Raw genomic sequence first — 15,046 nt, 5'->3', positions numbered from 1 at the left:
CTAAGTTCTGCTCGCCTATTCTTTAGCGGGCTTACATTCAAACCCCTGCGCAGGAGAAATTTCCCTCCAAATATCTGCAATCCACAATATAACTACAATAAATTAAGGATATTTCTAACTATCACTACAGACTACAAGTAAATCATTCCAGTATAGCGTATATTGTTCCCAAACAGAACTGGCGCAGGCTGTGGCATCATCAGAGTCATTAAATCAGTATTTTGGTCGTAGTCAGTGAAGGCTAGCTTCTCGTACAGTGTGAATATAAAATTGGATCATCATAGAATGCCACAAGCCTGCTCAAAAGCAGTATGGGAAGATTATTTAAATTGTATAAATCGAATCTCGCATGTTCAACCAATGCTTTGTGCCAATCAGTTAAAGACCGTTCATCAACTCTTGCCCGTCAGCACCTCAAAATTTGTACACTGAGCCGCGACTCCTTCCCTCATTGTGCAAGGAAGGGACAAGCAAGGTGGTTATGTCCGCCCGGTCGATATGTATCCTCATCTAAGCACGAAAGCCAGCTGAATAAGATAGATTTCCGTAAAGAGGCTACAATGAGTTAGTAAACCAGTCGTGGTTCATATACAGAAAGCCATTTTACATTCAAAAATGGATAGTGCACAAAGGCTCATACAAGGCTGAAACTTAACGATAATGCTGTTGTCAACCCGGAACATTCAGTTGGAACAATTGGTAAATAGCAAATAATCACCGCCAGTACACATTTTTTCTGCGCAAAAAGCAAATAAAAACTTACTTCTCGATTCAGTACAAGTCAAATATTCTTCCGAAAGCTTTCTACCAGTTCCATCTGGAAGATGGCTAACTAATGAAAAGTGGATAGTGTTTGTAAGGAAGAGAAAGAACATGTAGTGAAAAAAAAAGTTCTGGGAGTATTGCGAAATATAGAAAATCTTTTAGAACTCTGCGAACTGCATGTATTTTTGGGTTGGCCCACGACTCCATTTTGCTTGGGGCTGAAAAGGCTAGTAGATCTATGTAGCATTATATAACAGTGATTCTGGTTGAAATTGTATCGTAGATATGATCTGTAGATAACCCGTAGTCTGTAAAAATCCTTGTAGTCCATTGGAATGAGTAATTATAATATTGTTTGATGGATTTCTTTCTACACTTTAATTCCAAAGAAGCTAATCTTGACAAGTATGGTGAACAAGGCATGAGCGATCACCAAAAGACCTATAATGGTCATATACTGTCTATTAGCAGAGCTGGCATCGCCATCTGCTAGCAACAAACAATTCTTGTGGATTACGCCACTCAACTTGGTGATATTGCTTAAGCCAGTGATGGTACCACTGATAAGTACTATGATCCATTCTAAGAAATTAAGCATCAAATGGTGTTTCTTGTTGCTTATGAAAACCACGATTAGGAAGTTGATGGCAGTAATGGGGAACCACAAGATGTTCGTGTAGCCGTAGATAGAGATCACCTTCGTCAACGGAAGCGTGTTGGGAAACTTCAACAAAAAAGCTGTGCCTAAATAAAGAATCAATGGTACTACTAGATTGTAACCATAGAACAAAAAGATTGATTTCGAGAGCAATTCAAAACTGTACTCGTATGGCTTGTTTTCCGGATCGGAATGAAGCCAATTCGCTAAGATATTAGATCCTGTGGCACTGACAAACATCAAGAAAATTAATGTTCCTGTTATCCAGAAAAAGCCATACAATTCTGTCACTTCGTCTGTGTCCTCATCTCCAGCAAAAGCACTGTTGAGAGGGTTGGAAGCTCTCTGTATCTTCTGCAAAAATGTATCGGTGTCAAGATTAAAATACGATCGATAGAAGTTAATCTGAAACATATGTGATTTTGCTGACGTAGCCTGACTTTTGTTAACACTCGGCTGTAATGGCTCCAGGAATGGAGCTGGAGACGAATCCGGAATCGTATATGGCTGAGCTGTCATTTCTGAAAGAATGTTAGTATTGTAAATGAAGATATTCCTAAAGGACAGTTGAAAGCAAAACATGCGTACCATCTGGTTGAATTAGATTGTCCTCGTCAAGTAGTGAAGGCTACAACTTAGTTAGTATATCTTTTGATTAATTTATAGTATTTTCTATTAATAATTGAAATTAAAAGCGATTCAAGACGGGAAAAACTTACCTCAACCGGCAAAGTATTATAAGAAGCCATTGTTGCAGGATCAAGCAGTGCTAGTTAGGGATTTAGATGGCTCTTTGGAATAAACAGTAGATTCAATTTGAGTTGAGTCGCAGTAGAAAGCTTGATTACAGGATCGTCAATCCGTGTCACGTGCCACAGAGCTTGATATTCTTGACCTTTTTTATGGGGTTGTTTTCGCAGCCATTTTACTTTTGGATATAGAACTAATGAAAACTCCTCCTTTGGGAAAAGTAGAGTTGGCATTCTCCCTCAATTTGGCTTCAGACTTTTTTCTATCTAGAATATTAGTTCGCAGTGCAACACGCAAACTGTCAAACTGTAAAAAAGTAGTAGGCTCGTAGGTGAGTCCTGCTTTGATAGGCGAACCTTCCCTGTTTGCATGAAAGTACGCATTACCTGACTGTGGAGGTTTCATAGTGCTTTCTCTAGTAGAGCTTTTTGAGGATATTAAAGAAATTTTAGCAGGTGCTTCTTCTTCTTCTTCTTCTTCATAATTGTCAGTGGTAGCAGCACCTTGAACTCCTTGATACCCTTGAGACCAATCACTAGAATAGTAAGTATTTGGGCTGATAGCATCTTCTTCATCGAGGGCTCCACCGGAAGTATAAATATCAAGTATATCCTCCACCTGAGATGAGTCCGGATCTGTTTCTTGTCTTAGTGCTGAATTAGTTTCTGAGGAGAACGGTTTCATATATTCTCTAGCAGTTTCAAGCTCAACTCCAGTTTCTATTTCAGTTACTGTTTCGGATGTCGGGCTGGTGGTAAAACCACCTGTCAGAGATTCTAATTGAACCTTTCCATTTCCTTGCTGTTGTTCATATGTAAGAGCATGTTCAAATTGGGGCTTATTTACAACTGCTTCTTTACTTTCAAGGCCCAGGATAGCTTCTTTAGATTTCTTTTTCTTTTTATCAGAGACCAACTTCTGGCGAGGAAATGGCTCATTATTAAAATTGAATATTGAGTATAACTCATATTCGCCCAAATCTCTAGTTTCAGGGAGAAACATTAGTGCTATTCCGCCCACAAAAGAAAACAAAGCCAATGTGGCAAAAGTCCATGGGCCAATATACTTGAATAGTATTGGAAGAACGAGGCCCATCGTAGTATTTACCATCCACGAAGCACACATACATATTGAAGCACCTTTAGCTCTAGCTGGACCTGGAAATAATTCTCCAGCATAGAGCCAACTGGCTGAAAGAACAGTTGAAGAGTAAACAGCATTAATAAATAAGAAAATTGCAAGTACTGCAGAAGCTGGTTCATCAAACATCTCGAAGCGAAAGAGCAAGTCGAATCCTTCGTGAGTAAAGTGCTCACCAAAAGTAAGAATTATGATAAAAAGTGCGAGGAACGAAACACTCAATATGATTAAACCAAAAGTCAAACTGTCTCGTCTTCTAGTGTTGTCCAAGATGAACAAAGGAACCAAAGTGAAAATTACTTGAACAACATTCAGAGCCGACGATACAAAGATTAGGCTGTGTTCTTCAATTCCACATAGTTCACAGATGAATAGAAAGTAGTTCATTAGCACCTGAACAGAAGTTAGCTGCACAAATACTTGAGTTGAGATTCCCAGAACAGTGTGTTTCCAATACTTCTTGCCAAAAATTTTGTCATATGAAGAGTTTCGAATTTCTGGTCCAGAAGTGTATGCTCGAAGGACATATTCACGATCATCACGATTAGTTTTCTCCTGAGGTTTTCCATTCTGGTATGCTTTTATTTTGTCTAAGTTTTTTGCAGCCTGCCCCCATCTTGACTTTGTTGCTAACCATTTGGGAGACTCTGGCAAGAAGAAGCTTAAGATAAATATTGCTATAGCTGGTAGTGCTTCTATAGCCCAGGCGAAACGAAAGGAGTACTCGTTTGGCATCAAGACAGGAAAGAAGTATGCAATATAGTACATTGCCAAACCAGAGATTGCTGCATTTAACTGAACAAACGATATAGAAGATGCTTTCTTGACGATTGTTTCTGCCACATAAACTGGAATCAAGGAAGAAAGTATTCCCATAGCCAAACCTTTTATTAATCTTCCAATTACCACCATATAGATGTAACTCAGAAAACAGGAAACAAGAGAACCCCCAACCCAGAAACCACCAGCTAACTGGAAGCTGCTGATACAGCCTAAAGCATCACAGTAGATTCCACAAATAACACAACCAACTATAAATAGTTAGTATTACTGCCACAGTATGATTCAAAAAAATCCAAGAGGTAATAAGTACCAACTGCACCAATACCATTGCTAGACATGACAATGGCGTTTTCCCATGCTGTTATTACACCGAAGTAATTTGTAAAGGGACTTGATATGAGAAAATTCATCCATGATGAAGATTCGATTCCAAGGAGAATTCCACAGATGGCTACGATGGAAGTGATTCCATACAGATTGTAGATTTTCAAGCCCATTGAAGAATGAAAAGGTACAGATTTGATGTATTTCTACTGAAGTTACAACAAAGATATCTGATACTAAGATATGATTTATAACAATCTATAAATTGAAGAAAGCCGGAAGTGATAGAACGAAGAGAGAAAAGGTGGAAATCAAGGATTTACAAAAATAGCTGCGAAAAGAATTGAACTATGCAGCGGCTAGTTTTGCATCAGCGCAGCCAACCTGTAAAAAGCGGTGGCTGTGAGTTGCTTGTTGATGTCCGGATCTGCAGGTTGGCTATATTTCTCCATCTTATCAGTTTACAGTTAAGAGAAGGATCCAGCTAGCCACTAACTATGGTGACATGTTCTTCTTCAAACGCCTACAATTCTACCCGTTCAGTCCAGCGCAGCCAGTTTTTCAACATGGAAACTGGCAATCACAAGTCAGTCAATGGCTCGGACGCAATTCTGGAAATCGGAGCCATTCTGGATTCGTCCCAGACCCAATATATCAAACAGTCACTTCTACATTCTCCCATTATCACCAATATCTTCCCCCAGTTTAAGGTAAACATAGCCAAACCTTTTCGGGGTCTTCTGAGTGCCTCTTTCAATGATGAAGAGTACCAGGTGCTTATTCCCAAAGAAGAAGACTCGCAATTGGACGTATTTAGCGAAGATGAGGTTGATGAAGATTTGTTCCTTCTGCAAAAGGAAGACTCTCAACAGCCTGAAAAAGACCATAATCACCTTGAACAAGTACTTCCTTCACAGCAGGCTGCTCCAGATGCCCATAATAATACAAAGTTGCGACAAATCAAAGTGTTGGTGAAGTTGCGCTCTTTGTTGGTGAATGGCATAGATTTTCCTACCAAGACTGAGATCAGAGACTCGTGTGTGGTATCAGGCGTATGCCACTATAGTGGCAGAAACAGTAGTCAAAACGATTATCAAAATGATGAAGAGGATTCACTACTCATCTCTTTGAAATCAGGCTACTTGCTATTGATACGAATGTACTATGTACCTCGTTACTATAAAGACTCTGATTATCTGCTTCAGACCAACGAGTCCATTGCAAATGATGGAACGTCTATTTTCAAGCCTTTTATAGTTCAGTGGTGGGATACGTCTAGTGAACTCACTCTTCCAACCTTAGAATGCTCTGGATACTCCTTGAGTGCCCATAGATCAGGTCTTTCCGTAGTTTCTGCTTCTGCCAGTAAATCTTTTCGCATCTACCAAACTCAACATACCAATCCTGGAATTCTGTTCAAAAAGCATTACAACGTCGGGGTTGACGGTCTAATTCTCCATTCTTGTTTTGCTGAACCGTTTCATACTTTTCACGACAATAAGGCCCATCAGCATAATATCTTCTTGACGTTGGCATTTACTGAATTCAAGAGATTAGTTATAAACTTATTCTCGTGGTCCAACACAGAAGGGGTAGGCCAGAGTTTTTCCAAATCCACACTTCCGTTGGATAACAGCTTTGAAATACCGATCTTTGTGATATCTTTAGCCAAGAATGCCAGTTTTCTCTTTGTAAATAGGGACTCTCTTGTCATAGTCACCATCCATGATATCATGTCTGCATGCTATGGATTCAAGAAGATTCCTGCTCCCTGGAAAGCAGAGACAGCATTTCCAACTTCCAAGTATGTTCCCGAATTCAGAATCTCGGAATTGGGACCAAAATCAGACGAAGTTCTTGTAGCCACAGACTCAGGTACCATATACTCTTTGGTTATCACCAACAACGAGCTTGTTTCTTCGATACCTATAATTAAAGTTTCTGATCCTGTTGCTGTGTTTTCTTTGGAAAAGTGCCGAGAAGACTACAACCTAATTTACGCTTCTGATTGTGGCTCCAACAAGGACTTGCTTCTATCCAAGCTAAATTCAAAAGAAGAAGTAGGCTATGATATTGCAAGATTACCCTACACTGAAGCCAAATTAATCAAAGACTACAAGAACTGGTGCCCTTTAATAGATATAGAGATCGTGGATTCAAAGAGACCCAACGTTTTCAGAAACAAAGTAGAACAAGAACTTTGGGGGATATCTGGCATTGGCAAGAAAATGAAGTTGAGCCAGTTTCGACATGGCTACACTGCCATTCGTAAGAGTAATACGTATGAGAAATTACGGAAAGCAAAGAATATGTTTTATTTCGAAATTAATCAAACTTACTTTGTGTTATGCTCATTTACATTTGAATCGACGTTGCTTGAATTTCAGACAAATGGTTCAGAAGCATTTGCAGAAATTGAAGATTCAAACTTAATTACTAATGAAGAGACACTTTATGCAAGAGTGATACCACTTGAAGAAGGGCAATTACTCTTTCAAGTCACTCCTACACATATCTTGATATCAGATCTAACTGATTCTTACCTGAAACAACTGATGGAGAAATTTATCTTGCTCTGTGACTCAGTGGACACGACAGTAGTCTTCCTAACCGAAGAAATCTCGACTGGAAATATTGCCATAGAGCTCTATGACATAGATCCTTTATTGTTTGCTGCACATGATGTGTACGAAGGTAGTATACTAGTTCTCAGATTTTCTACTGCTTTATACGCACAGCCTTCATTTGTGAGGTTGGTTACTATTAATTCAATCAAGTGTTTGGTGGTTGGCACTTTCGAAAGTGAAATAATAATTTATGACATATCACAGTTGGAAAACAAAGAAACGGTTCCTATAACAATTTCCTTAAGCAACTTGAATCCTTATTCAGCCACTGACATTACTCAGGAAGATTTACTTATTCCAGATGACACCATTCTAATTAAAAACCAGTTGTTTGTAAGTACAAGAGATGGGTTCTATATTAACCTATCTTTGAGCCAGTCGGAAGTTATCTGCAATTCATTTCTAAAGCTTTCAGATACAAACATCAGGTTTTGCCCAGCCTATGACGATCCGAATTTAGTATTTATATTTTCAAAGAGTTTATGGCTCCTTAATTCCTATGAATCACAATACCCCAAAAGAGTCCACTTTGATGATAAATATGATCGCACAATAGCGGCTATGGCCGAATTGCCTAGTCTCAGACAGAAGGATGAGTCCAATAGGTATTTTGCTGTCATCAAAGACGATGGTCTCCTGATTTGCAGCGTATCTACGTTTGCTGAAGCGAATGTCAAGCAATTTGTGATACCAGAAAGTGCCAAGAAGCTTTATTACTTGGAACATCTCTCTATTTTCATCATCATGTCTAACTCGCTGAATCCTCGAGGCAGGCTCAAGTTTTTCGATACGAAGAATTGCAGATTGCTCAAGCACAGAGAAGGAACTATTAAGTCAACTGACGAAGAAGTTATTTTTAGCGATAATGAATACCCAACATCTGCGTGTGTATGGTCGATCAAACGAAATGGCAGAATATCAAAGAAGATATTAATTGGATCAACGATTGAAAAAGACTGCAATGATCCACCTTTATCAAAAATGAAGATTGTCAAAGGCTCTTTCAAAGTTGTAGATATATCAAGGGGGCGCTCTCTGGATGATCAGACAGGAATCAAAGTTTTGGAACTTACGTCATTTGAACACTCTGGTCCAATCACCAATATCATCCTGGTTAGATCGGAAATCATCTTCTCCAGTGGCCTGTCGATTTGCTCTACCAGCTACGACGAGACCGAAAAGAGATTGAAACCAGTAATGACTTTGTTTAGTGTACCCAGTGAAGTAACATCTATAGTACTTGAGCTGGACAACCAATTATTGGTCTCTACGAAGATGGATTCAATCTATAGATTCCTCTACCGTCCCAACGAACCCAGAAAGGACTCTTTGGTATTTGTCGCAAGTGACCAGCATCTGAATTCGTATTTGAATCAGGCACAGTTGGGTTCCAATATCATTACTGGTGATAAGTTGCATTCTTCCATTGCTATTATCGATATTGATCAGAACAGATGTTCGACGAGACTAAACTATAAAATGAATTGTATTCCAAGAGTATACTCGGCAGGATTTCACACCTGTTGGGTCAAGGACGAAAAGTATACGAAGAAAATGGCACTTTGTATTGGAGTAAATGGTGAGATCAGTTCAGTTAGAGAAGTTACAGAAAGCGATGAAGAATTGACTAACTTGAAAATGAAATTGCTGACAGCCAAATTAAGAAAAGCACCGTTGATTGATCTCGTGGAGAAATTGGAAATGCCTTTTGCAAACAAGATAAGCGGAACTGGTTTGTTGTCGCTCAACAAGCCTAGTTTTGATTACAAGGGAAACAGAGGCACATTAATAGACTACGACTTGGAAGAAATATCCATCTGTTGTGAATCTAACGTTACCCTTTAAAATATTTATAATGCAATGTTGATTAATTCTATTCTATGTTATCAAGACAAGATAACATTCTCTTCTGTATTCATCTTTATCTTCTATATCAGATCGGTACTTTTTCCTCTGGTATTTGATCAGTCTCTTGAACAGATTCAGATTCGCTGACAGGCAAAGGTGACAGTTCGCCGTCTTCATCGACTAAGCTACTTGAGGAATCAGTAGTCGAGATCTTTTTTCTCAATCTTTCTTGTCTGAACTTCTGGGCTGAAGTTAAACGATCCGAAGAGCTGTTCTCACCAGCACCTCGAAGCTCCTTCAATAGATTTCTTGCTCTGAAACCTAGGTCGCTGTCACTTCTCGGGTCATCTGAGTCAATATCAGCGGTGTCAGACGAGTTTCCAACGTCAACCTTAGTTGGAGTTGAACTGTTTTCATCACCAGTTGTAGCATTACTATCTTCTGGAATAGATCCGAATTTATCTGCAGTTGGAGAATTAAGCTTCTTTTGGTTTTCTATTAGTTGCTTCCTCATGAGAGCTCTCTTTCTAGCCGATGACGATTCACCTTTTGGTGGTCCGGCCGCCTTCAATTTTTCAAGTAATGAGTCCATGACATTTGACTCTGAATCAGCATCCTCTTCACCAGAGCTAGCCTTTGTATCAGCTCTTCGTGGAGTTTCAAGAAGTTTCTTTCTCAGTTCATAGATTCTAATTTCTTCTTCTCTCTTGAGATTTTCTATCTGAACCCTCTTGAAGTCTTTGATGAAGTTAGAGAATTTAGAAATAAACGAGTTCTTGACAAACGTATCTGATGGATCTTCACCAAAGTATCTCATTAAGGTATCAAACTCTTTCATTGTGTAAGTAGATTGGTCAACCAATAATTCACTTTTCTTACTAGCACGGGTCAAGCTAGGTAACACTACCTTCAAGATACGATCCTGGGGATGAAACAACGTGCTGTCACTGAGATTCCCGATATCAATCGAACTCTGAACATTTTTGATGGATTGTGTGTAATCTCTACAGTCGTTTGCAGCAGCTTCAATAGAAAACTTGCTGACGTCATGACATTTAGACAATTCATCCATGAATTCCAAGTACTCAGGGTACTGTGTTCTAATAATTTTCTCGACATAATGCAAGAAAGTCATACTATTCTTGTCGTCTTTCATAAAACTAAGTCTTTGTAAGGAGCTTAACTTGAAACCTTGAGCCTGCTTAGTAGAATCATTCATATAGTTTCCCACTGTTAAGATAATCTCAAACACACCCTTCAAATGCTTAGACTGCTTGATTGAATCTACCGCTTCATCAATAGATCTCAATTTAGAGACAAGTTCATCATAGTCTCTTTCAAAGTTGGCAACCATATTCAATGCTCTAATTCTTGACTTCCAGTAGTGTTGTAAGTTGTAGATCAATTCCAAGTAGATTCTGTCTGGTCTCTGCAACTCATTTGGATCTTTATCAGGCTTAGATGGTTCATCTACCTTATAGTCAGTAGAATAAGGCTCGAAGTTTCTTGCCAAAGTGTTTGAGATCTCTACAATCTCTTCCTTTCCAAAAAATTCCAAAACTGCATGGTTGCTGATAATGTCTTTGTCACATCTCAACACTTTTGAGACTAATTCATCATCAGATAAAGCATTGAATGAATGTAAGTTGATACTGAATTGTTGAGAAGCGTCTCTCGACAAGAAGGTAACCTTGTCAATTTCTTCTTTCTTCTTAGTTGCCAACTTCTTGATTTCTTTGGCAGCGAAGATCAATTCAATTTCCTCAAAAACACCTTTCGATTTCAAATCCGAGGCAAGGGTATCAGTCTTGGTATCTTGCCAAAAAGAATTGGAACCCTTGGTATCGATTTTCTCCCAATGCAATTGTTTCAACTTTTTCTTTGGCCTGGGGAAATTGTCAAAAGGAGAAGGCTCTCTTTCCACTGGCAACTGTGCTATAGAATTTGTTGAGGTCATCAGTGAAAATGGAGGTGGAGGCGGTGGGGGTGGAGGAGGTGGTGGTGGTCCTCCTGAACCATTTTGAACAAGAGAAGTAGGAAATGGCGGAGGTGGTGGTGGAGGAGGGGCTAAAGGTACGTTGCCTTGCAATAATGGAGGTAATGGAGGTGGCGGAGGAGGAGGAGGTGGAGGAGGTGGAGCAGGCACTGGCGTAGAGGTTGACGACTGTGACGTTTCTGCTGGATTTGGACTCGAAGTAGGAGACCTTTCCTCTGGCTGAACTTCCACAGAATCGTGAAATTCCAAGTCAGTGGTATCAGCACTGGATTCGTCTATAGCTGCTGTCTTGTTGACCTTGGAGTTCAACTCTTTCAAAAATACAGGGTCCATACCACCAATCTTTACGTTTCTATTGTTCTTGTAGTCAGCCGAAGACTCATTTGATCCCTTTATAACATCTGCGGTAAGAGGTTTGACTTTGCCTTGAGAATATTTTGCTTCCAATTTTTCTAAAATGGTAGTCGATTTTCTTTTCGCGTTCCGCTTCTTTCTGGTTTCATCTTGGTCGGATAATTTTTTCTTGAGTTCGAGTTTCAACAAACGTACTTCTTCTAACTCCTCCTTTATCTTAGCCTTGATCGATGGATCCACATACTCAGCTGTTGAGTCAAAGCTGAAGTCGTTCAATTCTGGTTCTTCGCTGACATTGAAATCTATATTGAAGTCTTTGAAATTGTTCTCCAATTCTCGCAATCTCTCCATAGCCAAGTACTTCTGCTTGTTGAACATGGCACTATTGTTGAACTTCATAATATCATTAGATTCGCTCTGCAAAGAAGAAAGTTTCTTTCTCAAACTATCCAACTTAACCAAATCGTCACTTCTTACCGGTCTGGAAGGACTCGTGTTGATGGGTTCATCCATATCTTCTTCTTCGTCGTCTTCATTTTCTTCAGAAGATTCTGACTCTGACTCTTCAACTTCAGGTTCAGAAGGGATCTCTTCAACAACTGGTGCTTGTTCGGCTTCTGCTGGATCAACATAGGTTTCAAATTCAGTCATTTCTAATTCTCTAGCCATATTCTCGATATCATCCATCTGGTCTCTCAAGGCTCTTAATCTGGAACTTGGTTCGACTACCGTGCCAAATTGTCTATTGTCTTGTTTGTACTCCGCATTTCTTCGGCGGATTTGTTTTTGAAGTCTACTAATTAATTGTTCGTTAGAAGTACGGATCGACACTGTGGTCTTTCCACCATCTTCAGATACATGTCTTGTGTTGATGTTGGCGCCGTTATTCAACAGAATCAAGAGCTCACGCATCTCAAGCTCCTGTTGCTGCTTTTCACGGAGATGTTTTCGTTTCAATTCTTCCAATTCTCGGTTCAATTCTTCATTCATACGACGAGATCTTTGTAATACAGTTTCTTGTTCTCTAACTTCATTGGACAATCTGGCAATCAAACCATCTGCTCCCATAGAAATCTGTCGAGACATGTCGTCACGTTCTGCAGTTGCTTCTTCAGCAATCTTTTTAAAGTTCTTTGCTTCTTCAACAGCTTTCCTAAATTGGTCATCTGTTGTCATTCCGCTGTATAATCTATTAATGGCTATGCCCATAGCGGAATCATCATTTGTAGTGTGAACCATAGAAATGTTCTGTATCAAACCGTCTAATAAGCGCAAACTTCTGACCATATCATCAGCATTATCCTTTTTCTCATTCTGATTCAAGAAAAGATGTTGAATGGCACTAATAAAATGTCCCTGGGCCTCACTGTTCTTCACACTTTCCCATAAAGATTGCACTAAGGCCACAGGATCGTCGAAGTCTAAGTTCTCATTGATGTTGGCACGAGATTTCAACTCCTCTTCGTCGCTTTCTGCTTTGTCGAAGTAATTGTTACATTGTTGGTTAAGAGCGCCATAGCCCAAGTCTCTGAACTTCTCGAATAGTCTATCCAAGCCTGCTGCCTTGAACTGGGCTCTTAAATGGATTCTAACCCTATAATCTACACCATAGTCAATAATAGTGTTGATCAACAACATAGTTCCAAGGCAGTATTCCATCAAATGATTCTCTATGCTGGATGTAGCCACTCCTTTGGCTCCAGAAACAGCTGACTTGAACTCTTCACTAGCTCCGACTAGTGAATTCATATACTTTCCCTTACCGTCTACAGTCTTTTCTACAAGGTGAACCCACAACTCAAAACGCTTGTACCGATCTGGAGCAGGTGGTTTTCTAACCAATTTCTTACGAGAGTTTTTGATGTCGTTGTCGAACTCAAAGTGGGGTCTACTGGGTATGGAATCCAATGCCTTCAAGATCTTGTGGTACTTACTCTGATCTCCGTCTTGAGCATGGTAGTAGGCTATCATGAAGGTAAGAGTCTCGGCTGCAATGTTTCTTGTCACAATACGAGGTGATAATAATGAGCCTGCTATGGCGTTCACATAGAGATTTACATCAGTTTTTACTCTTTCTGCACCCAATTTCTGGTTCATCATACACTTCAACGCGGTAAGCGTGTTAAACTCTCTGTCAAAGATATCGTCATTGATGTCAAAAGCGTCTGTTTCGCTTATTATCTGCTGTAATTTGAGAAGATATGTCAGCAACAATACATCTCCCTGGCAATCGTAGATGAAAGTTCTCACCCAGGAGATCCTCTCAGTTCTCAACGAAACCCACAATTTTTTGAGTTGACCAGCCAGAATATTCTTCGACATCAAGAGCTTACTGAAATAGGACGGAGTTAAGGTCTCATCCTTGTTTTGTGCCATACGTTCATTACGCTGATATTCAGTCAAGGCGTCTTGGTAGATCAACATCCACTTCTTGTCAGGACTGAAGTTGACCATCTCCTGTTTTGCCGTAGCAGGCAACGAACGAAAGTCTCTCTTTTCCATCAACTCTCTGAAGAGCCTGTCTATCTCAAAGATCAGTGTCGGCTTCTCCATGTAGAAGCCACCTTGGCCCTGAAGTGGATCGTGATGCGACAACGTTGGCTTTGATATCAACGTCGCTGACGAGACAGAAGATTGTGATGCAGTGGTCGATCTACGAGATAGACCTCCGTTAGGTCGTGACGAGGTTTTCGATGTTGCAGTATCGTACGGGTTAACAGTGGAAATGCTATATGTGGATGCATGTCGCGAATGGTTTGAGTTTGTTACCTGTGACGTGGGAATGATGGTGGAAAGTGTTGAACGGTTGGTATGAGACGATTTGGAAAGAAGGTTACCCAAACTTTGTCGTCTAACAGGTGTTCCTGAATTTGAGTTGCTGGTTCCACCGCTGATAATACTGGCTGAATCAGTCGAAGATGTGTCGCTGTAGTTTTCAGCAGCACTGTATCTGTCTTTGGCTTTTCGCAACGAGAAAAATGAGCTGGTGGAAGCCCTGTGGGGATCGGAAGTCCCGGTATTGGAATTGGGATAGTCGTTATGGGAATGGCCGTTTTCGTTTCCTGATTTATATGGTCTGGAATTGTTTAGTTCATCGTTTATCCGAGGGTTCAATGAAGAAGGAGAGCCCGAATTGTATTCTACAGGCTTTCTACGCATTACGATATATGAGTTGATGATTGTGTGAGAATTGACGAAATCTTTATGATAAGAATGGAGATGAAGATGTTAATGATGTTAATGAGGTTGGTGCTATTAGTTATGATGGTTTTATGGTTGTTGTTATAAGTCTTGTTAGCGTTGCAAGTTCTTGATTACGGTATTCTCCGATTTGAATCTGTATGATGTATTGATTCAGATGACTACCAGAATATGACAAGATAGAATGATAACAGATACGCGCTTGTGGTGAAGGCTGGTACGCTGGTGCTATTACCTTATTTGTATGTGAGGCTTGGTATTCTTGTGACTTTATCTGTCTCTGTTGAGACTGCGTTGTTTTGTTGATGTTCGATTCAGAAAAGACTACAATGAAAAGTGAAGACGGTGGCTATAATGGTTGCCAGACTTCACAGACTGTGCGGGCCCTTTGCGGTGTTTGCTGGCGACAGAGTCTCTTAAGAGGGCCGTGGCAGTCAATCCTGGTGATATTACTGACTGGAGGTATGTGAAATTGTATTCAAATCTCAAATGCTAGTCGGCTAGCAAATCTTGACACACATGTAAAACCCACGCACAATTTTTCCGTGTGCATATAGCCTTAGGGCGACTGGGGAACAGAGGGAGGTTTAGTACGATAGG

At 40.0% G+C, this 15,046-nt stretch overlaps 4 protein-coding genes across 4 annotated transcripts; 1 reads left to right on the top strand and 3 right to left on the bottom strand. All coding sequences in view use genetic code 12, as the record gives it.

Moving 5' to 3' along the window:
- Nucleotides 1–1,135: 1,135 nt before the first annotated feature.
- PICST_34629 (predicted protein) lies at nucleotides 1,136–1,837 on the bottom strand (the record flags this gene model as incomplete). Its single annotated transcript, XM_001386861.1, has 1 exon — nucleotides 1,136–1,837. One exon carries the CDS (start codon nucleotides 1,835–1,837, stop codon nucleotides 1,136–1,138), a length of 702 nt encoding a protein of 233 aa, XP_001386898.1.
- Nucleotides 1,838–3,112: 1,275 nt separating this feature from the next.
- HGT1 (High-affinity glucose transporter) lies at nucleotides 3,113–4,593 on the bottom strand (the record flags this gene model as incomplete). Its single annotated transcript, XM_001386860.1, has 2 exons — nucleotides 3,113–4,344; nucleotides 4,407–4,593. Coding segments are annotated over 2 exons (1,419 nt in total), but the record flags the coding sequence as incomplete, so codon positions are not given.
- A 480-nt stretch (nucleotides 4,594–5,073) lies between these two features.
- Nucleotides 5,074–5,322, top strand: PICST_75152 (predicted protein; the record flags this gene model as incomplete). Its single annotated transcript, XM_001387093.1, has 1 exon — nucleotides 5,074–5,322. A coding segment is annotated over one exon (249 nt), but the record flags the coding sequence as incomplete, so codon positions are not given.
- A 3,134-nt stretch (nucleotides 5,323–8,456) lies between these two features.
- On the bottom strand, nucleotides 8,457–14,864 carry PICST_69620 (regulator of budding). Its single transcript, XM_001386859.1, has 2 exons — nucleotides 11,158–14,864; nucleotides 8,457–11,106 (listed from the first exon to the last, which is right to left on the bottom strand). Exons 1-2 carry the CDS (start codon nucleotides 14,402–14,404, stop codon nucleotides 8,981–8,983), a joined length of 5,373 nt encoding a protein of 1,790 aa, XP_001386896.2. The 5' UTR covers nucleotides 14,405–14,864; the 3' UTR covers nucleotides 8,457–8,980.
- Between the last annotated feature and the right edge of the window lie 182 nt (nucleotides 14,865–15,046).

Source organism: Scheffersomyces stipitis, chromosome 1 (assembly GCF_000209165.1).
Source record: "Scheffersomyces stipitis CBS 6054 chromosome 1, whole genome shotgun sequence".
Taxonomy (NCBI): Eukaryota; Fungi; Ascomycota; class Pichiomycetes; order Serinales; family Debaryomycetaceae; genus Scheffersomyces; species Scheffersomyces stipitis.
The sequence above is the reverse complement of the archived record's forward strand: the minus strand, read 5'-3'. Positions and strand labels throughout refer to the sequence as shown.